Here is a 22,153-nt window from a genome sequence, read left to right on the forward strand (position 1 = left end):
CTCCTCCATTCAATTTTTTGTTTATCTTTTCCTCCATTTCACACAACCTCACTTTTTGTGCTGAACTACACCAGACCTGAACGCAATGCCTCTTCTCATCAAGACAAGATTTCTCATACTATCTGATACCCACGGGTTACAGTTCCAAGCAGACAGAAAACCTCACGAATCAGCGGACGTGGTTATTCACTGCGGCGACCTCACAGGCGATTCCAAGTTGCATGACTTCAAACAAACAATCAAACTTCTCCAGGAAATCGACGCACCCCTCAAGATTGTCATTGCTGGAAACCATGACTTCACGCTTGATGATTCGGCCTTCAAACAAAAGATTGCAGAAGCAAGCAGGCTGGCACAAGAGGATCTGGAAGACAGCATCAAGGCTGAATATGGCGACTACGGCGACGCTAGGCGGCTTTTGCATGAGGCAAGAGACCAGGGAATTGTATTTCTGGAAGAGGGATCTCACCAGTTTACACTCGACAGCGGCGCCCTACTGAGGGTATATGCAAGTCCGTATACACCGACTACTGGCAACAGCAGCGATTGGGGCTTCCAGTATGGCGGAGCTCACGAGTTTACCATCGAAAAGGGAACCGATATCGTTGTGACACACGGTCCGCCTCACGGCATCATGGACATGACAACGGAGAGGAAGCGGATTGGATGCCCTCAACTCTTTGCTGCCGTTGCTAGAGGCCAACCCAAACTTCACTGTTTTGGACATGTTCACAATAGCTGGGGCGCAAAACTGGTTGCATGGCGACCGACAATATCTGACAAGCCTTCACATTTCAGCGATCTCGACAACGGGAAGTCTGTGGTGATCGAGAGCCTATCTCGGTTGAAGGGATCCAAGTTCGAGTCGGCAGAGGACAGAGAGACTCGGGAAGATACAGTGGAGCGGTACAAGTCGCAACGATGCTGTCACACGAGTCACTGCGACGGCGACGATAGGCCCCTACGTTCAGGAGAGACCTTGTTTGTCAATGCTGCGGTAATGGGGGATGACGAGCTCAACCAGTACCCGTGGCTGGTTGACGTTGAACTGGAGCCCTACCAAGGCAAGAGTTGACGGTGGTGTCGATTGGGGAAATCGGGCCGGCATTATTTGATGGAACCGAGCGGAATAGATAGATAGAGACGAAATGGCGGTATGGCTTTGCCAGAGGACCAAGGTGGTGGGCGGAAAAGACGTAGGCTGAAGGCGAGGACTACAAGAATGAGCCAAGAAGACGTTCGATGACTATATTTGGCTCTGAAAAAAAATTATGCGAACACAAAGAACAGCATACGTGGTGAGATATCTTGTGTGACTGCTACTATCGCCTCTCGCCGACGTATTAGTGATCCAGAAGGTGGAAGGAAAAGGGTGATGTGTGAGGGGTACACGTGACTGGGCTCACCACACGTGATCTCAACCCCTTCTGTTGAGGTCTGGCGATTGCACGCAGCCAGCTTCTTTTCTTCTCACCACAAGATAAATTTATTTGCCTAGGTCTTATTTTTGTCTCAAATGCAAAAAGAATCAGGTTTGACTACCTTCCTGGATGCTTGAGTTCACACTCCAAACCCTCCTCCGAGTCCTTTTCATAGCTAACCACTGCAGTCTTTCTACCTCTTCCACGCGTCGATGCCCCGGCAGCTGTCCAACCGCACTTGTTAAGCCCGCAAGCGTCCACAGGTGCTCGAGGCCCGATAACTCTTTTTTCGCCTCCAGAACTGTCCGACAAAGCTCGTCAGCTTCTTCAAAGTGACCTTGCGTTGCCAGGGTCAGCGCAAGACTGTTCATGGTGAAAAGCGTGGTTGGATGCTCCAGACCAGAAAGTCTCCGACGCACTTCCAGACAACATCTTTGTACCTCTTCTGCTTCTTTGTATTTCCCTCCTCTTGACAAGACTGTTCCAAGACATTGCATGCCCGAAAGCGTGTTTGGATCTTCAGGGCCTAGGATCCTTCTGTTGGCTTCCAATAGCCGTTGAAGAAGATGCTCTGCCTCTTGGCTTCTACCGGTCTTGCATCGATAGAGAGCCAAATCATGGAGTAGCCGGCCCCATTTCTGAAAATAACCCCTGTCGCGTGGTTCGTTCTCTATGATGGAGTCGATATGAGGATCCAGCCGTTGACAAATCCCTTGACTACCAGTATCATGCGGATCTGGATATTCCGAGGAAAAGACATGGAGAAGCATCCGTTTCCAGGCTTCTTCGTCTGTTTGAAGCTGTCCTGGCCAGATCTTCCACCGGGTAGCGGTTGCTGCTGACGAGATCTGCATCCGTGTTGAGGAATGTACCGCAGGATGCATCTCAAGCGCACTATCCTCTTTGGCAGCAGTAACGAGCGAACACCCAGTTAGAAACCCGATATCTTGATCGAGGCTAGCCTTGCTACTTCCAAGGTGGCGCCGGTAGGCTTCGAGGATGAATTTGGGGGTGCCTTGAGGGTTGAGAAAGCTCATGAAGCACAGCAGGTCAGCAGCCGATGACCTCTCCCGACGAACCTGTTCAAAGATATCTTGCCACGTGCGGAATTTTGAATCCGAAGTCGAGTTCCTTTCACAGAGGCTGAGTACCTTTTTACTCAGGACTTCTTGGGTTTGGGACTGTCCTGGGTAGTTTTGAGATGATGTCCAAGGCCATTTCTTTTGGGTGGGAGCAGAAGTTGGGTTGATCAATTCCTTTTCTTCAGCATGTGATATGGCATATTTCAACGATGCAGTGTCTGGATCGTCGAGGTTTGGCACGCACGATCCATCCTTCTCGTTGAAGTGCCTGTCAATTTGAGTTGGCGGATCATCTTTCTCGGTCATGATATCTGTGGGGTATCGGCTGGTACTCGGGACGCAGAGCTCTGAAAGTTACGGAGAGTTGAATGGCCACAGTATGGATAAGAGATGGTAGATAAAGAGTGAAGCCTAGTCAGCTCAGTTGAGAGGTTGAAGATGTCAAAATCACTCAGAAAACTCTTGGCAAGGTTGACAGAAGCAAGCTGGCCTGGCTGCACCAGGCAACTGCGCTCAGACCAGACGATCCCGGGCTCCACACATGCTCCCATCTGCCATGGTACTTGACAACTACTGGCAACCCGATCGCCGTATAAGTGCACAAAGATCTGTTTAACCTTGGCGAGGACGTTGGTTAAGATGTGGCAAAGTTTTGTATTCGAGCTTTGCTCCCTCATTCATCCTCTGCACATGCCTTGTCGCATTCCATGGTGCGCTGCACCCTACAACCCAGCTTGTGCATGTTGATCACCTTGCTGCAGATTTCCTTGTATCTAAATTTGAAACACTCGGTAGAGTTGGCATAGCCGTAGCAATCGCCGCGGATTTGGAGGTTGTTGATCCCGGGGTTCTCCACGGTAGGCACGGCTGCGGCCACGGACGAGAGGGCCACGATGGCCAGGACGAGTTTCTTGGGACTGTTAGTCATGGTAGTTATAATCATGATGTGTGCACTCACAGTCGGGGACAGCATGATGAAGGAGCTGATAGAAAAGCCTGTGATGATCTTGCTGCTCAGCCAGCGCCTGCCCGTAATATTTATACTTGCCTCGAGCTATGTATTTCCTCAAAGGCCTGTCCGTGGGGGTGTATTATGTACAAGAAATATCAGCTCGGCGACCTCCCACGTTCATTTCAATGCGGCTGCGGGATCGGAACTGGTCCACTTCGCGCCGGCTCGTCACGGGAGACGGGTCCCAGCCCTTCCACTGGTCTGCCCGAGTTCCGATCTTCCAAGATGGCTCTCTACGACCTCAAGGTCTTGGCGACCAACACCAACACTGTGAGGGCATGCATATGGCCTTCTAATGACAGCGCAAGGGAGTCCTGAGGGTGTGTTTTCATCGCATTTGCACGGGATACTCTGGTTCCAATCACTAGCGGGCTCGAACACATCACGCCGTCGGTTCATGTGGGCCAAGCCAGCCGCCACATGGTCGAGCATCCAGGATAATGAGACATGCTCAGTGATTGATTAGATCATTGATTAGCTGATTGATAAGTGTCACCCTGATGCGACTGGTGCCCGCAAAACATCAAGGCAAGGGTCATGGATATGTCGGATGCTGCCGTCTCTTCAGCTGGCAATGCTGCCTCTTGAACCAACGCACGGGTCTCGTGCATGAGTCGTTTCCGAGGACCCGAAGCATTGCCCCGGAGTAGACTTGTTCCCAGAGACACATCTTGAATGTAGCCAGACCGCGCAAATAGAGAGTACTTCGGGCCGAGTGGCCTCGGAGGGCTCTCTTAGCCACACTATTGATTACTTCAGACTTGGTCCTTGCCCTATCCACGGATTTAGTTACAAATGAGCCAACGGGTAACTAAGCCACAAATGTAACTGCACGAATTGGATGAGGTCATCGTTTCTTTGGTGCATCCCCACCCCCACCCTTTTCGTGGGATGTTGCCGGACCAGAATCGTTCCACGCCCTCGTTGGTTGCTTGAGCTTTTCTTGCTAGTCAGCCTTTATGTGTCTCATAGGTTGAGAGAATTATCTATATTCAATAATATTTATCGTGGGACTGAACACTGCTCAAAGTCCACCAATCGAATCATGCGTCGCAGGATTTGCTTGACGGAAATGTGTGGATTTTTCAACGTGGCAAGAGAATGATTACGCTCTGGGAAAACTCTACGTCATTTTCTGATCTTCTCTCTCCGGAAAATAATACCCTGGCACAAGGTTGTTTGTGCCTTAGGCGCGAGGATCTTTCTGATATTTGTTCTCTGAAGGGCCTTGGTTCACTCCACAGCAACCGCCTTTGAAATCCATGACAGGCTAGTCTGATTGGTTCCACGTTGCTCGACTTCGAAAATGAATTTCCCTGATACTCCCTTGTCAAAAACAAATTAGAGTTCAAGTCGTGCTGATGTGGTTGTCTGTGTTGAAATGAGGTGTTGAGCCTCATCCGCGGGTTGGTTTGCTCGGATCTTCTTTCGGACTTGGTTGCAGAGTCAAGTAAGCACAATCCGAGGCGACGAATAAGACACAAGACCAGGGCGAACCAACAGGGCTACTAACACCAATAAAATATTTCGTCCCCTTGTCACGTTGCCGCACCTTCTGCACAATGTAGCCGCAGGCGCTTATTGAAGGGCGATCTCATTACCGTTGTGCCTTGCCAAGGAGCCAAAAGTCGTTTTCTGTGTCGTGTGATTGGCGTTTTTTAGAACCAGGCTGCCAAACATCAAGTCCGAGCCTGCAGCCCCTCAGGTTTTCAAACGCAGGCTGTCGTGTCCTGCGTCAAATTAAGCGTATTTTTAAACCGTGGCTGAAAAGGATCTTATGTGCATGTTCAGCTCCGGCAGGCAGTAGTCCGAGGGTAGACATATAGACTCATAGGGCTGTCTAATTCATCTCCCTCTTTCACTTCGATTCCATCCTCACTCTTGCTCATTTCCAGTCGAACCCGTCCCCCGAACCGCGCCGTCGCAATGACAGGAGGTCAGTATAAGCCGCTAATGTCGGAGCGGCCACATGTCCGCGAGATGGAAATCCCCGGTTCGAACCCCGCTGAGTACAAACGATACTTTATCCTTTCCAAACATGAATGGGGCCCCGAGATGGCGACGGCCCTCCTCAGCCTGCTTTGCCTTGGCGGGATCGCAGCCATCTTCGTATACATGGACGATCAACCACTCTCACACTGGGGCTTTTACATCTCCCTCAACGCCACCATTTCTATCCTCACGACTGCCCTCGGTGCAGCCATGATGCACAGTGTCAGCCGGTTCATCAGCCAGCTGAAGTGGCTGTACTTCAAGAAGAGGCCAAGGACACTGTCCAACTTTCAGAGCTTCGACGAGGCCAGCCGAGGGGTATCTGGCTCGACCAAGTTTCTCTTCAAGGTTGGGTGGAACTTGGCTACCCTCGGTGCCTTAATCACCATCCTCCGACTAAGCCTCGCCGCCTTGACACAGCAAGTTGTGGAGATTGGAGATCGGCCGGTTGAGACGCCAGACAGCAACGCGACGTTTGGATACACGCACGCGTATTACCGTGATTTGGCCAAGGAGTTGGCGAATGCTGGGGATGGTATGTATAACCAATGACACCAACACAAAGCAACACCTCTGACCTAGTGCCAACAGAAGCAATACCGCAGGACCCCAAGATGCAGGCCGCCATCCTTCAGGGGCTCTACGACATATCGACTTTTGCCCGCTTCAGCTGCTCCGGATCCTGCGCCTGGAACCAATCGGTCGTGTCACTTGGCTTCAAGAGCCAATGCAAGAATGTAACCCAAGAAACGCTGGATACGGAAAGCTGCAATGGATCCCGGCAGAGCCAGTTCAACTGCAGCATGACGACTCCCGGAGGGTTGGATATCACGACTCACAACTTTCACACCGACTATGCAACCACCTTCTACTTGAACGCCACAGCTGTAGTCAAGGATGAATTTGACACCGGTCCTGGAAACAATTCTGAGTTTGCTAGGCTTGTCGTCTATAGAGCCACCTCTGACCACAACTTTGCGACCTTCAACGCCAACGTCACCGAGTGTTCTCTATCCCTGGCCGCATATGAATACTCCGGGGCGAAATCGAACGGCACCACCTTCAACTTCGATAAAACGGAAGAGATCGATCTTGGCAAGAATCCCTGGAAGCTTGACAACTCTTCCATATTTGCAATCAACGAGTCCAAGGCAGACGGTATCCCAAGACTCGAGATATCCAAGCCTGATCTTAGGGCCCTGCAAAACTTTTTCGAGCCGAGTACGATCGTGACGGAGTGGGTAGAAGGTAGTCGTGGGAACGAGAACATTGCTGTGAGCCCGGCACTCGGTGGCACGGCGAATGTGACGAGGCTGATGGACAAGATGGCCACCAGTATGACGGACTATCTGCGCTCAGGGCCAAACAGTCAGACAGCGACAGGCCAGAGGGTAGAAGTTGTGACTTACGTAACGATCCGATGGTTGTGGTTTATCGGGCCTGCCGCTATAGAGCTCGCGGCGTTGCTGTTTGCCCTCCTCACGATAGCGAGTAATCGGAAGAGTCGCAAGGTGCCCCTGTGGAAGTCATCAGCACTTGCAGTTTTGGCCTGCCGATATGAGAGTGGAGAGGGCCTGATACGGAGCAAGGTCAAGGATATCAAAAAGATTGAGACCATGGCGGAGGAGACGTCGGTGCGGCTGGAGTAGGGTCTGGCTCAGTGGAGTGTGACGCACGACAGGATAGCTAATTTGGACACTCGACCACCTCACCGTCAACATCAATGAGACAAGATTGAATTTATTAAATCTTGTAATTTACGTTATGTTTAATGCTCTATCTAAGATCAAATAATTTCAAATATTTGATTTACTGTTCCAATAATCCCAGGGGGGAGGCCATTTACTGGACTGATACAATACGCTGGTCAGCCTCTAGCAGCTCCTGGCAGTTCTCTGGCACTGCCAGCACTGTCAGAGAAAATCAGTAACATCGTCGTGTCAACGCTTCTCTTTCACCCCCCTCTTCTTCGTATTTACCTGGTCCGACTTGATTTTTCTCACATCCTCCAAAAAACACTCGACCTCCTCCGCTGAGATAGAAACAGCCATGTCGACCGATCCCGATCACCGTGAGTATCTCTTCTTCTTCGCCGTCTTTGATTCTAATACCTTTCTAGCATACCCTCTCATCCCTCTGCCCCCGAATGCTCCCTTCGTGCTGAAGGAGGCGACGGATGGCAAGGGCTGGGGAGCCTATGCCACGAGGCCCATCAAGAAGGGAGGATTGATCATGGTCGAACTGCCCTTGTTTGTGATTAACAAGTTTGAGGAACTCAATGAAGACGCTCTCAGGATGATCTTCTTCCATCTATCGCCTCGTCAGAAGGAAATGGCTGGAATGGCCCGTGACAATGGCGGCCTTTTCTTCACCTCGTTCTCGGCTTGGCTTATTCAGAACTCGTTCAACGTCGACAACAAAGGTCTTGGTTTCTACCTCGTCCAGTCGCGGTTCAATCACTCGTGCCAGCCCAACTCGGCTGTCCCGCACACTGACCTCAAGAACGATGCTTTCCTGAAGAGAACAGCCCTCATGGATATCGAGGCTGGCGAGGAGATCACCTTTTGCTACCAACCCAATCTCGTCAGCAAGACCAGACTCGAGCGTCATGACCAGCTGTGGTTCGAGTGCCGCTGCGAGTGTTGCACGCTTGGCCCTGCCGCTTCACAGCTGAGCGACATGCGTCGAACCTTCATGAAGGCACTTGACTACCTTGCCTTCGGTGCCCTTCGGAATGGTAAGATCGACACCTCTCAGCGTCCTCTCATCTGCGATCCCGTCTTGAAGAAAACAGCCGAGAACAAGACTCTCCCCATCACAAGCCAGTTCGTCTACAACATTCTGCACATGGCCATTGCCGAGCACGAGAAGGTCGCTGCCGTCGTGATTCGCAACCTCAGCCCCAACATTCATGGTCTGGCGAACTGCTTGAAGTCGGAGCGCAACGTCAGAATTGCCAATCATGCCTTGAAGCAGGATACCTGGTTGAAGAAGCTGGATGTTGCCTTGCTCACCTTCGGAGAGCCGGACGAGTCTGACAACATGGTCAACGAGGAGGTTTGCAACATTCGGGTGGCTCGGATGGCTGAGTACCTGAAGAATGTAACCTCTTAAAGGTAAGCGTTCTGAAGATTTTTTCCTTTCCATCAAGTGGCAGATTTAACCTAGCCAAATAGACATTACCAACATCATCCCTCTTTACGGGATACAGCTTCTTGATACCCCCTTCAAGTCTACGACGACGCTGTCGAGGACTGCGGAGTTTGGTCTTGAACTTGACAGAATGACCAACCTGCAATGGTGCGAATTTTTGAAGGTAAGCGCTCTGAAAATGTCATCGTATCTATTGGGCGATAGATCTAACTTGGCCTGATAGACATTATTGACATCTCCCCTGTTCATGGAACACACTCTCACAGCGACCATCAAGTCTACGACCGCGATGTCGAGGACTGCGGAGTCTAGAGTTAACTCGAGAACATACACAATTTGCAACAGTGCAAACTTTTGAAGGTAAGCGTCCTAAAAATGCCATCGCTTCCATTGGGCGGTAGATCTAACCTGGCCAGATAGACACTATCGGCATCTTCCCTGTTTACGAGATACAATCTCACGATGACGACCCTTCAGGTCTACGACCACGATGTCGAGGATCGCGGAGCTTGACGTTGGACCTGACGACATCAGCACCGTGTACCGCTCAGTAATATGATGAACAGGGTTTGGGCTGTGGAAGCGAGCAGTTGCTCGAAAGGAAGTGGTTTTTTTTGCGCCCGGGTTATGGCGGTGGCTGAAATAACTTGTATGAATGATGTGGATAGGGCTGGCAGAATAACCTTTACGGAACTTGGTCAACTATGCTACGTGACGCGACCATTGAGACCTGGAAGTGATACTTGGCCTAAGGTCATGATGATCACTTTGATGGGTCGGCCGTAGACACAGGTAAGTATACTTCATCAAGGTCCACGACTCAAGTATAATGACCTTGACGTCGACTTTCTTACATCATATTACAATGTCGATTATCTGTGACTATGTGGAGCTGAACAGGCACAAACGAGAGACCCCAGTCGGCACTTGGAGAACCATGTAATCGACAACTTGGATCTATATGAGATGTCACATCGACGCGGCAGTATGGCATCAACCTATCAGGGTTCACCAGAATGACAGGCCAGGGGGGTTCTGCTTCAAGCGAATGTGTATATGCTTGGAACTAGCAGGTTTGAACGTATGTATGGGTAGGATATCATTTACTATGGAATCGCTCGACAATGAACCAACCGACATGGAAAAGAGATGAAATGTATAAACCACTCACTGTCACGAACTTCCTCCGCGCCCGGAGCCATTCCGCCAAACGTGATGGACGTCTCGAGAGAACTGGGCCGTCAAGTCTCGGATTTTGCTGTTGATGTTGTCAGATGGATGTTGCCATGAGGGAGCTGTCGAGTCTTGATCGTTGACAATCACATACCTGAGCTTGGAGAGATCCACATCCATCGACACCACCGTCGACAGATCCGACAGGTGGTTCTGGGCCCTGGCCTGCTCGTGGGCGTCCAGCACGGCCTGGTGGATCTGCCTGCTCTCGACCAGAGCGTCGGTAAGCTGGGCCCAGGCCTGGGCAGCCTGGATCAGGTACTCTCCAATGTCGTTGACGAGGGTCTTTGCTTGCTCAGTGGAGGCGGGCTCCTTGGCCGCCATGGTACTGGAGGCGATGTCTAGGTGCTGGACCAGGACCAGTAGGCTCTCGGCAGACTGGGCGTCGTACTCGGGCTCGAAGCGGCTTCTGTGGGCGGGCATGGGAGATGGCTCTGTTTAGTAATTAGATTTGCTGATTGCTGAGGAATCTCACAACTCACTGGAAAGTGAAACGGGGTGAAGAAGAGCAGGTGGTATTTCAAGGGGGGTCGTTGATGTGCTGATGTGTCGTGGGGGTTCGGCAGTCGGGAAATCAGCACTTGATATTCCGATATACGGCGAAAGAAAACATCGGTATAATATAAGGAACAAGAAAAAAAAAACCACTGATCGAGGGGAATGAAACGTTTAATGCCCCGCGGGAGGCGATTACTTAGATACCACTCTCTTCCCCCAGCCCAGTCAGTGGAGACCGGGGGGGGGAAGAGAGGGAAGCTGAGAAGAGAAAAGAGACAACAAGGCCAAAATCGAAAAGTTAGCGCCGCCTTTTTCGGGAGCTCCGCTAAGAATAAACAAGGTCCCCTCCAAGAGCGGTCACAGAAAAAAAAAAAGAGCAGGCTTCTCTCTGTGTGTGTTTGCATTCATTGATGGGCACGGGGCAGTCCAAAAGTGCAATTGCTCACCGACTAGAGAAGCAGCAGCAAGTACCGCGACATTACAGAGGGGGTGACCTGTCTGAGGGCTTCTAGAACCGCTAGAATCACGGCACATGGTACGGTAGGTACTGCTGGCTGAAACCCCCATGTCTTGAGAGTTGTCTCTTTTCTCTTTTCTCTCCCTCTCGGCTGGGGTTCTCCGTGAAATAATGGCGCCATTCAGCTTGGCCACGACCCGGCTGTGTGTGGCGGATCGACAAGAAAGAAGGAAGCGAGCGAAAAAGCCCGCCGGTTCACGACTATCCGGTCCATAGACGTCCCACTGCCGAGACGACGACGTGGTTCCTCTGTCGATCTAGAAAAAGGACCCCTACCTTGGCTTAGCTTGGGGACTCTAGTCTAGCTACAGTACCGATATCTCCTCTCCCATCCCAGGTCTGGGAAATCCGGGGGTGTGTGTGTCTGCTGACGTGCAGTTCCAGCAGAAAAGGGCAGGGCCCCACGGCACGGTAAAAGAGCTGCGCGAGATGACATCAGTGGTACAAGAAAGAAGCACCTCGTCATATCGCTTCTTGTCACATTCCTGATCCCGAGAATCCGGGCTTCGGCCCCTCTTTCCCCGCGATGGCTGACTCTATTTGGACCCTTTTTACTCATGTCAAGTGAAGCTGAAGCGAGTGCCGTAAGCCGCATCACTGAGTGACTGCTTGGGCATCAACAGCTTCATTGGAGTTTGATGCCGCCATGTCAGCATACATACCCGCGCCTACCGTGAATAACTCAGTCGACGGTCTGAGAGCCGAGCGAGTTAGAGCTTTTCTCAAGGTCACTTGCAACAGAATCGCTTGGCAAAAGTGGGTTGGCGTGTGAGGTGGCTGGGGGTAACTAACAGCGAGAGACAATTATCCCCTCAGCGAGATATCAACGCTAATCGCGGCGTGGGAAACACACGAGGAGGCACCACAGAGTTTCACTGTCAAACAAACCACACGCTGTTGACTCTGCTCCCCTCTGTCGCCTCTTATCTCTTTTCTCGTCCCGGCGTTGCCCGAAACTCTGAGCAATCCTCTTCAAGCAGGGGTGGGCGAGTGGCCTCTTCTTCCCCACAAGAGCACAAAAAAAATCACCGGGAATCGAACCGGGAATTGTTACACAGCGGTGAACAAGAGAGAGACGAGGCGACAAGAGGGATCCTAGCGGAGCCGCGGGTCCCCCCTCTCTCCCCTCATCCTCACCTCCACTCCCCTCATCTCATTCTCAGGGATTCAGGGTCGAGCGTGGCAAAGAAGTGAGAAGCCGTTGACGGCGCTAATGCACCCGGAACAATGGATCGGTAACCCACGCAGAATCCGCCGAATGGTTGCATCTCGGGCCCTCCACTTGATGGCCATGATGCCACAGAGAAATGAAGATGCTATCAACGTGATATCTGATAGTCAAGCATGGGAAACGACTCAGACGAGTGTCTTATCTGTCGTGCCCAGATCTCGATCAAACTGAATCTTAATTACAACCCATGACCCTGACCCGCTGAACAGTCAAGCAAATATTGAAACCCACATAGTACGACTCTACAGTGCTTGCTTTTCGTCATCCATCCCTGCCCACGCACCTGCAACCCAGGCACCAATTATTTCTTGCATGTCTCTGAGAGCATGTGAGCCGCCAATTCCCACTGATCCACGTACTGAACGCACGGGAGAAGGACACTCTCTGGAGTGGCGCGGCAATTTAGGGCGGTCTCAGTGCCACGGGGGGAAAAAGCAACCTGTGAAATGAGGGCTCTCCACACCGGTCTGGAGCGTAAGCTGCAACAAGCGGGCGGGAATAGGCGGCACGTTTTTCTCTCCTCGCATGCTTTTTTGCAGAGCGGTAGTTGCTACATGGCTGCAGATCGTGTCGATGAGTAGCTTTGTCCCGCTGCGGGAAGACGTGTGAGATACAGAGATGACGACGAGGTTGCAAGCCACCATATGCTAATTAGACACGGGATGATGATGGAGGGTGGCTTCATGCAGGTCAAACCGGCCAATTAACAAAGCAAGGAACCCCTTCTCGCGGGGGAGCCGGCTGGGCAGAGTTAGTTCCTCCGTGCCCTTCTTCTGCGCCTTCTTTAGCTTGCAGGTCCATGAAATTGAGGCCGTTGCTATTCCCGCAGACGGTTGCACACACCCCATACAGACTACAGGTGTGATCCCGCTTGAACAGAAATGGACATAATAGCCACGGATAAACCAGTTGTCATCTTGAAACCGTCAGCAGTTTCATGCGGAGTCCCCGCTGACATTCTCGTGGTGCTCCGGTTGTTCCCAGTTTTTGCAGACCCATCAAACCCACCAGCAAGAGGTCTGAGCGATATGCAGAGATCTATTAGCAATCGGGGAAGCGGAAGGAATAGTCAATGCGACGCTAATGAGTCGATGGATCCATTTCGTTCTCTGCTTTGATATAAACCTGTCACGTGTTGAACCTGTCTGCGAGTAGCTATGTAAGTCACGGATTGACATTAAAGCTTGAAGTGACAGATCGGTAATACAATACACCCAAACACACCAGTTGATAGATTCCTAGTCGTCCAATGACGAATCAGAACCAGGCCGGCAACTTCCAGCCCCTTAAGTGAGGTATCGGAATCCACTGCCAACAACACCACGCCCAGCAGCCTCTTCCTCCCTCTCCTTCTCCTCGAGCCTCTTGTTCTCACGCTTGAGATAAAAGTGGAGAACAGTAGCAGCAATGATTGCAACAACCGCCATTGCACCGTTGACACTGAACGCTAAGATGAATCGAGGCCCGGCGTTGTTTGGGTAGAGATACGAGCCGTAGATACTGCAGATGGTGGCCATGGCGTTGTTGAAAGCCACAGCCGCGGCTCGCTTGGATACGGGGCGGAAGATGGTGTTGGCAGTCCATACCATGGCCATATTGAAACCCGTATAGATGCCCGGAAGCATGATCATGGCTCCAAAATATCGAGGTCCTATACCAGAAGTGGCCGCAGAGATGATGAAGCCCGCCAACGCGCAAGAGATGGGAATGACCGTGTGCCAGTACCTCTCGCGAGTTCGGTCTGCACTCCAAGACACGAGGGCGCAAACAATACAGGCAAACAGATATGGTGGAGCCGTGAGAAGCAGGGTCGTGTTGCGATCCTTGCCCATGCTCTTGACCACGGTGGGGAAGAAGCTGTTGATGGCGATGGCGCTGGCTGCTCCGTACACGACCACAACCAGGATCCAGTTCTTGGGATCTTTGATAAGGAGCTTGAAACCTTCAAAAAGAGGCTGCTTGGATCCTTCAGTCCAGTCCTCTTCTCCAGCAGCATCCTTCTCCATTCGCCACATGGCAAGAGCTCGTTCTTGCTCTGTAAGCCACTTTGTATTCGCAGGGAAATCCGGAAGGACGAAGAATGCAAGGACAGAGATGACAACAGTCGCAGAGCCTTCAATGATGAAAACCCAACGCCAGGCGAGAAGTCCATGGGCGCCATCGAGGTTATCCATTATAGCAGCTGCGATCAGGCCCGAGAAGGCTCCCGAGATCAAGGATCCACAGTAAAAGATGCCAGTCCGGACACCGAGCTCGCTTCGGACGTACCAGGCGCTCAGAGTAGCCAGGGCACCGGGGTAGAAGGCTGCTTCGACGAAGCCGAGGAGGAATCGAGTGACGAGGAGGCCGGCAAAGTTCTGAGCAGCTCCACTGCAAGCACAGAGGATTCCCTATCACCGGTGTTAGTTGAAGTCTTCAAGGACGAGTTTTAAGTAGTTTCTTACCCACACAACCATGCATCCAGTCAAGTACATGGCAGGTTTTCCAATCTTGTTGAGAAGCATGTTGGAAGGCACCTGCATGAGGATATAGCCAACAAAGAGAATGGAAACACAGGTCTGCAGCCGGTCAGGAATAGTTTGCATCAACACAAAGGAAACAAACGTACCTGAAATTCATTTGGACCCAGGTTCAAGTCCTCTTCCAGTCCTCCAAGTCGAGCTGCTCCAATCGCATTTCTAAATCCAATGTTGGTGGAGAACGTCAATGTCTGGTTTGTGGGACATACCTATCAAGATAGTTCATGATATAGATGAGAATCATGGTCGGTAGCAACCTCAGGTCAACCTTTCGGAGGAGCTTCTTCTCGAGAGTCTTAAACTCCTCCTCAGAGAGGCTTCTGAGGATCCCGGGCATCTGGCTGTTCTCCTCGACAAACGACACCACCTTGCCGAGGCCGTGGTCCTCTGAAGAAGGCGCTTTCGTCTTTACGTCTGAACCCATGATTGAATATTGCAGTATCAGATGAATTTGAATCAAGATCAAGTTGGCACGAAAATCTGTGCTTCAACGCTCTCTGAACCTCGAGTCAAACTGATGAACCCCCCCTTATATACAACCTTCAACACCACACCAGCAAGATAATCCGAGCTATCAGATAGCCATTCCCTTGCCAGATAGAGACCAATCCAAGATAGCACACGACCAGGTCGAGTCAAGCGTGTACGATCTCTTTCGCGGGGAACCCTAGATGACAGGCAGGACAAGCCAGGATGAGATTGCGGGGAAACCATGATAACGAAGGAGTCAGTCATGATGATGGCGGTGTTTTCGGCCGCTAAAGATATCTAGCCGAAGTCTCTCGAAGCGAAGAAACACTATCATGAGTCGCGGACCACAACTTGGCTCTTACACTAAGAAACTGAGGCTTCTCGCGAGGCTTGGCTCAAGAGAACCGAAGGGGGTCCATCCCTGCAACTTTCTGGAACCGGCCGCTAATGCGCGTCAGGCCGAACGACAAGCCCTAGCGTGGAATCGGCCGCTAATGCAAGCTGAGCCGGTTGATCAGCAAGGAGAGGGACACTAGAGCCCATCCCAGGGGTGGTGCCCGACTGATTTTCGAGGGCTTGCTTGCTTCGGCCGCTTGCGCTAGCTGGGCCGAACAGACCTTTTCAGGTCCGCCTCTTCCGCGGATATGCCCACGTTTAGCCACGCGGTGTTTTACGTGCTTGAAACCGGTGAAAGGGGTGGCGAGGTGATTGGGTGCTTGACGCGCTATCTCGTCATGTGTCCGAGCGGTTATCTTGCTTGGGGGAAAAACAATCTGCTTGCGGGGGAGGAAACACCACGACCGGTGAAGGAAGCGAGACGGCAAGCAGAGAGAGAGAAGAGGAATTACTGCATCGGCTGGAGAGTTGTCACAGCCGATCACATTGCTCAAAGAGTTACCGGTTGACGAATATAAATAAACTACTAGAGTCAATAGGCTAGAGCCATCAAGCAACACCATCCTCACCCATCAACACCATACCCTTCAAGTCTCAGTTCACAACCATGAGCAAACCATCAGTTCTCATCATCGGCGGAGGCGTCTTTGGAACCTCAACTGCCTACCACCTGGCCGAAAGAGGCTTTGACCAGGTCACCGTGGTCGACCGCTTCGAGCCGCCGTCCAGAGACTCAGCCGCGACGGACCTGAACAAGGTCATCCGCGCCGACTACCCCAACCCTCTGTACGCCAAGCTTGGCCTTGAGACCTTGGGCGTCTGGAAGGACCCCGGATCTCTCTTCAAGGGTCTCTACAAGGAGACGGGATGGGTCATGGGTGGCCATGAGGCTACCAACGGGTGGCTCGAGAACGCCAAAGATCTGGCGCGGAGGACTAACCGTCCTGGCGTCGAGTACTTGACTGCTGAGCAGATGAGACAGAAGTGGCCAGCCTTGAGCGGAGAGTTTCCGGGCTGGACCAACTTGTATAGTCCTCAAGCAGGATGGGTGAGTTTACTTCTCATTGAGCCATAGAATAGCATACTGATCATCTTTGCCACCAGGTCCCCTCCGGTCAGGCCCTCCTCCGAATGGCGCAAGCTGCCCAGGCAAAGGGCGCCAGGTACATCACAGGTGACGCAGGCCACATCAAGAAGTTGCTGTACGACCGGGACGGCACATGCAGGGGTGCCGTGGCAGCCAATGGCCAGCTCCATCAAGCCGACATGGTCGTCGTGGCAGCTGGAGCAAGCCTGCCCGCCCTGGTCGACGGCGCAAATACGGACGTGGTGGCGCAGACTTCGGCAATCTGTGTCATCCAGCTTGAGCCTCATGAGGTTGAGAAGTACAAGGACATTCCCATCATCGATGATTTCGAGCAGGGTGAGTTTAGGTTGTTTGACTTTGCTGGGCCGACTGCTGACGAGATAGGCATCATCTTTCCTCCCGATGAGAACGGCCTTATCAAGCTCTGCAGTGTGAGACTTGTGACCAACTACAAGAACCACGATGTACCTGGTGCATCTATCCTGCACTCAGTGGGCGACTATCCAGACGATGGATGCCCCAAGGAGCTGGAGGATGAGATCAGGCAGTTTGTGCGCGAGATGATTCCCGAACTGGCCGATCGACCATTCGTCACGACCCGACTCTGCTGGTAAGCATCTCTCAACCCAATTCATCTTCGCCGACTAATCATTTCCAGGGACGGCATGGCCAAAGACCTCAACTTCCGCATCTGCCCTTACCCCTCAACCAAGAACCTCTACATCGCCACGGCGGGATCCAACCACGGCTTCAAGTTCCTCCCCGTCATTGGCAAGTACGTGGCCGACATGCTCGAGGGCAAGCTGGCCAAGGAGTGGACGGACCTCTGGAGCTGGCGCTTCGGCAAGGTCCCCGCCAACTTCCAGGACCCTCACCCGTTCCCCCTCCGAGACCTCTCCGAGTTGACGGGCTGGAAGGGGAGAAACGCCCCTGGCGCGGGAAAGCTTCCCTGGACGTGGAGCCGGAGTCGTCTGTGAGAGTAGGAGAGTCTAGATACACCCCCTAGTTGTATAGAATGAAATGGATGGCAAGCAGGAAATGCAACCCGAGAACGCAGGGATCAGTCACATGACCGAGCTCGCGATAGATCCACAGAGAATGACCCAATAAGCTCCAAATCCGCTCCAACGGATCTTCGTGCCCACGCTATTGCACCGGTCTCCAGCGTTAGCGTTGTTGTCTCGCTTTGGAGGCTCTGTTTTCTCCCCGACACGACTCGTGGCAGTGTTGCCTCTGCTCCACATTGCTTGCTTCCTTCAGTGCTTCTCCATGTACAGTACCTACTCCAAGTTTGGTCTCGATAAAATCCCGTAACAGAGAGTGAGAGAAGTTTCCAAAAAAGAGGCCTTGTCCTACGTCACTAGCTCTGAGCCTATTCCAAACCAAACAAACCCCTGCTTTTCTCGCCAACGGCGTCTCCGCACGCCTCAAATCTTTTACAATCTCGTTCTCCCCTCAAAGATTTGCGGTGAGGCATTCAAGCAAGGCATCCTCGTTGGTAAGAAAAATGTCCCAGCAACAACACCAACCCATGCCTTCCAGCCGTTGACCGGGTACTTCGCAGCGCTTGGGTTGCAATAACATGGGGTCGCAATGGGCAAGTTCAAGGGCCGCAATGCTGTGGCCTGCACGGCATGCCACGCCCAAAAGCTAAAGTGCAGCGGCGGTATGTTCGATGTTCATGATAGCTCACTTTGACCCAATTACTCAAGCCTCCACAGGAACTCCTTGCAGCCGCTGCACCCTGCGTAACCGAGAATGCATATATCCAAAGAAAGAAAAGTTCATCGCCGTCCCGGAGAGCTACCTGCGCGAGATTGAAGGCGAGGCGAGTCTCAACCGTCAGTCCAGCGCCAGCGCCGCCGAGTTCTCCTCCTCTGCCGACACCCAGTCCAGCTTCTTCACCTCCGACCGACATGAGACGACCGACTATTCACCTGTCAGTGACAACCGGGCTGCGAGGAGTCACCTCAGAGAAGACTGCAGCGCCGAGCGCTTCATCCAGAAGCTCAAGGACCTCTCCTCGTCGTTGCATCCCTTTGTTCAGTCCGACATGTGCCAACCGCTGGGGACTGGCAATGAGAGCGGTTACACCTATCTGCGTCTGAAATCCGACTTTCACCGTGAGTGGGATGAAACCTCGAGTCTCTTGCTGGCTGGATATCTTGCTCATCTCTGCGCATCCCAGAACCCGAGGTTTCAGTCAAACTACCACCCAAACCCTATGCTTTACGCCTCCTCGATATTTTCGAGGATATCTTCTGCGACTATCACTGGTTTCTCCGCAGAGACTTTCGAGAGCGGCTGTCTCTGACCTACTCTCATCCCATCAGCCAGTCTGGCGATAGGAACTGGTTCTGCCGGGTTTCTGTCGTTCTAGCTCTGGCCCAGACGTTTGTATACAGCGAAGCTTCCAATTCGTCTGAAGCGGAGCGGCCAAGGTCTGGTTCCGGATCTCAGGGAGACAGCTCTCGAACTTTGACGCTCCTACCTCCGGGATCAGATCTATTCGAGCAAGCAGTGCTCCTATTCAAGATATCCTCTGAAGAACCAATCCTGGAGGACATTGAAGCTTTGAATCTGATGGTGCGTGATACATCGAGGCTAGTAAATGCATGAGAAGATAGACTAACTCTCCGGGAATAGGCCTTCTACTGTTACTCCCTAAACCGACGGAAAACCGCCTTTCTCTACGCCAGCCAGAGCATCACACTGGCAAAGCTGTTACATCTCGACAAGGCACAGCCATACCAGTCCAAAGATGCGGCAAACAAAGCCAGCAACCACCAGCAGGTTACGAGCGAACACATGAGAAGACTCTGGTGGACGTCATACTGCATGGACAGAATGGTGGCCACGGAACTCGGCTTAACCCCCACGCAGTGGACGATTCCACAAACAGTTTCCCTTCCTTCATCTGCTGGTCTGATGTCTGAAGACCTGGGTCAGTTCTTTGATCCTGCCATCCTGGCTGCTCAGATCCAACTCTGCGAGATCAAGCGCAGGGTGTGGGACACGGTGACTGGGTTGCTGCGAACCCCTGACTATCATTCCATCCTCAATGCAATACAACCTTGCCTGAATCTCTTGCAGAACTGGAAAGAGAGTTTGCCTGGTCACATGGCTCTTCGGTTTGACACTTGCCAGAGCATGTTCAACTTGCCATGTGCCAGAGGCCTTGCATCTCTGTATCTGCGATACCACCAGGTATGTTTGCTCGTCGGCGTTTATCACGTTTGAGTGCAAATACTCACTGGTCCTAGTGCTTTACTGTCCTACTGCGTCCTTTCTTTCTTCAAGAGCTATCCGGTATCATGCAAGAGCGATTGGGCAAGCCAACCCAAAGCATGACAACTGCCAGCGACCAGATACAAGCTATCAAGATACAGTGTCTCGAAGCGGCTAGGAACAATTGTATCATTCTTCTTGATCTTTCGACAAACAGCAAGATTGGTCAGGCTTCCCTTCCATTCTCTCAACTCGAGCTAACTTAGCAAACAGCAAAATACGGTTACTGGGATTCAATCCATACGTTTTCGTCCTTGGCCATCCTCTCGCTCTCCAACATCCCGTCGATCGACCCTCGGGGACCAAAGTCGGAAGCTGACGCACGACTATACACCGACTCCCGAGCTATACTAGAAGATATGGCACGAAGTGGCAATCCTTCTGCCAAGGACCATGAGTCCCTCCTGACAGATGTCGAGGCCATGGTGAAGGAGGTGTCATCTCAGGCAGACCAGCCAATGATGGATCCCGACGCCACTATCACGGACCCATGGGAGCTGCAGCCTAGTTTCGGAGATGTCGGGTTCTATGAGCTGATATCCGATCAGCTGTGGTGGGACATTGACTGGAGCAACCTCTCCAGCACATACGCTGAGGGCCTAGGTCCAGGGTTTCCTGGTTAAAGGTTTTCTCACCGGCCGATGGTATGATTCTTTGTATATAGTCTAGACGTTTATGAGTAGTATCACAACCATGAGGTAGGACTTTTGCTTTTTAACAGCATAGCAGTAGTTGAGATAGTCGCAAGCGACAAGGTATATCCAGACGATCAAGTCTTTGGTCTGAATTCTGTTTAACAGTCTGCTCGTGATATATGCTTCTTGCAAGTGACTTTCTTGTACGCCATTTGCACTTACTACAAGCATTATGGCCCAGGGTAAGTCGCCAGCTTCCTTTGGTAAATTGCTGCGCGACACCTTCAAATCCGCCTCAGCAAGACAATACCGCCTCCTGGAAAGACACAGATCTCGATAAAGCATTATTTCTATAAATTTTACGTCCAACAGTTTTTTTTATTTGTATGTATATATCAAAAACGCGCAACGCGTCTCACTCCACACCCCGTGGCGCCCAATGTCCGACGGTCCGGACTTCAGTACATGGCGATAGATCAGAGCCTTACTGTGCCATATCAAGCTGTCAGTAACCAATACTTGCTCCATTATCCCCCTTTCCCTCGCGAGCACCTTGTCCTCTTCTCTCACCAAATTCCATCGGGTTCTCTCCCGACGACCGAGCCCCTGTTTCTAATCTAAGCACATGCGACATGTCTCAGATATCCCTTGTCCAACCCGAAAAAGCAAAAAAGAGAACTCGTTCGGTTATTAACGGGTGCACGTAGCCCGTACATAAATACATATCAGGCCCACCTTCGCTTGCATTGGTCTCAACGGTGAATCTGCACGAGAACAGACACTGGAGACCCGGTGAGCTAGACTCAATGCACATGCACAGGGCATGAAGCAAATCAGGGCGTTTTCTCACCACAACTGGTAAGATCCTTGCTAATAAGTATGGAACGAAGTCCCTGCGTATCGGATGTGATACACCGGTCATGGTGACGAGCTGGACAAGGCGATAGTCCGGTCACCTGGCAAGCCCAGTGGACATGACCGGCCCGGGCAGCTGAGCGCATAGTCTAGAACATTGATACCATTGTTATGCTCATATGTACTTGAAAGGAAAGTGGAGATTGCTGGGCAATGTTTTACTCTTGGTTTTATCAAGTTAGTGAACATATAATGAAGATAGCGAGTGCCGGGCATGTCAATAGAAAAACCTACAACAAAACACATCTATAAGGGAAACTGTTTGTTCAAGTTTCTGTACTATCTTCTACTGATCAACGTGTTGCATGTAAACCTCAAAATCTGGGTATGAAGTTCCCCTCGACCTACTTACTCGACCTCTCATTCCTCATAAATAACTTCAATCCAGTCTGCATACTCCCAATACTCGTCGCCAATAGTGTTGGTAATCTGCAACTCTCCAATCAAGCTGTTTTCCTGGTTGATGGCCTGCGCGCCAATGCCGCGCTTCCTGTTGCACCTTATGCAGTGCGTGACGGCCATCTCGTTGATGTGCTTGCAGTGCTTGCAGCGCCACTTGGTGTGGTCGTCGCGAACGATCTTGGTGACTGTAGGCATTTTTATAGTAGAGAAAGTACTCTTTTCTCGTTGGATATGTAGTTGTTAAGATTGGTTAGTTTGGCTTGTCTTGTCGATGGAGAAAAAGCAGATACATCTCGGCAAA

The 22,153-nt window shown here is 51.6% G+C and overlaps 7 protein-coding genes across 7 annotated transcripts; 5 read left to right on the plus strand and 2 right to left on the minus strand.

The window, feature by feature from the left end:
* Positions 1-85: 85 nt before the first annotated feature.
* NCS57_01014100 (Metallophos domain-containing protein) lies at positions 86-1,075 on the plus strand (the record flags this gene model as incomplete). The annotated part of the gene is made up of 1 exon (XM_053059895.1): positions 86-1,075. The coding sequence occupies one exon, from the start codon at positions 86-88 to the stop codon at positions 1,073-1,075; it is 990 nt and encodes a 329-aa protein (XP_052910289.1).
* Positions 1,076-5,441: 4,366 nt separating this feature from the next.
* On the plus strand, positions 5,442-7,156 carry NCS57_01014200 (uncharacterized protein; the record flags this gene model as incomplete). The annotated part of the gene is made up of 2 exons (XM_053059896.1): positions 5,442-6,042; positions 6,099-7,156. 2 exons carry the CDS (start codon positions 5,442-5,444, stop codon positions 7,154-7,156), a joined length of 1,659 nt encoding a protein of 552 aa, XP_052910290.1.
* Positions 7,157-7,556: 400 nt separating this feature from the next.
* On the plus strand, positions 7,557-8,621 carry NCS57_01014300 (uncharacterized protein; the record flags this gene model as incomplete). Its single annotated transcript, XM_053059897.1, has 1 exon — positions 7,557-8,621. One exon carries the CDS (start codon positions 7,557-7,559, stop codon positions 8,619-8,621), a length of 1,065 nt encoding a protein of 354 aa, XP_052910291.1.
* A 1,212-nt stretch (positions 8,622-9,833) lies between these two features.
* NCS57_01014400 (uncharacterized protein) lies at positions 9,834-10,958 on the minus strand (the record flags this gene model as incomplete). Its single annotated transcript, XM_053059898.1, has 4 exons — positions 9,834-9,918; positions 9,988-10,327; positions 10,376-10,473; positions 10,810-10,958. 4 exons carry the CDS (start codon positions 10,956-10,958, stop codon positions 9,834-9,836), a joined length of 672 nt encoding a protein of 223 aa, XP_052910292.1.
* Positions 10,959-13,425: 2,467 nt separating this feature from the next.
* On the minus strand, positions 13,426-15,082 carry NCS57_01014500 (MFS domain-containing protein; the record flags this gene model as incomplete). Its single annotated transcript, XM_053059899.1, has 4 exons — positions 13,426-14,529; positions 14,584-14,697; positions 14,748-14,817; positions 14,868-15,082. 4 exons carry the CDS (start codon positions 15,080-15,082, stop codon positions 13,426-13,428), a joined length of 1,503 nt encoding a protein of 500 aa, XP_052910293.1.
* Positions 15,083-16,087: 1,005 nt separating this feature from the next.
* Positions 16,088-17,589, plus strand: NCS57_01014600 (DAO domain-containing protein; the record flags this gene model as incomplete). The annotated part of the gene is made up of 3 exons (XM_053059900.1): positions 16,088-16,573; positions 16,630-17,222; positions 17,271-17,589. Exons 1-3 carry the CDS (start codon positions 16,133-16,135, stop codon positions 17,587-17,589), a joined length of 1,353 nt encoding a protein of 450 aa, XP_052910294.1. The 5' UTR covers positions 16,088-16,132.
* A 616-nt stretch (positions 17,590-18,205) lies between these two features.
* NCS57_01014700 (Zn(2)-C6 fungal-type domain-containing protein) lies at positions 18,206-20,523 on the plus strand (the record flags this gene model as incomplete). Its single annotated transcript, XM_053059901.1, has 6 exons — positions 18,206-18,278; positions 18,334-18,735; positions 18,801-19,198; positions 19,259-19,819; positions 19,876-20,065; positions 20,114-20,523. 6 exons carry the CDS (start codon positions 18,206-18,208, stop codon positions 20,521-20,523), a joined length of 2,034 nt encoding a protein of 677 aa, XP_052910295.1.
* Positions 20,524-22,153: the final 1,630 nt, after the last annotated feature.

This window comes from Fusarium keratoplasticum, chromosome 8 (genome assembly GCF_025433545.1).
Source record: "Fusarium keratoplasticum isolate Fu6.1 chromosome 8, whole genome shotgun sequence".
Taxonomy (NCBI): Eukaryota; Fungi; Ascomycota; class Sordariomycetes; order Hypocreales; family Nectriaceae; genus Fusarium; species Fusarium keratoplasticum.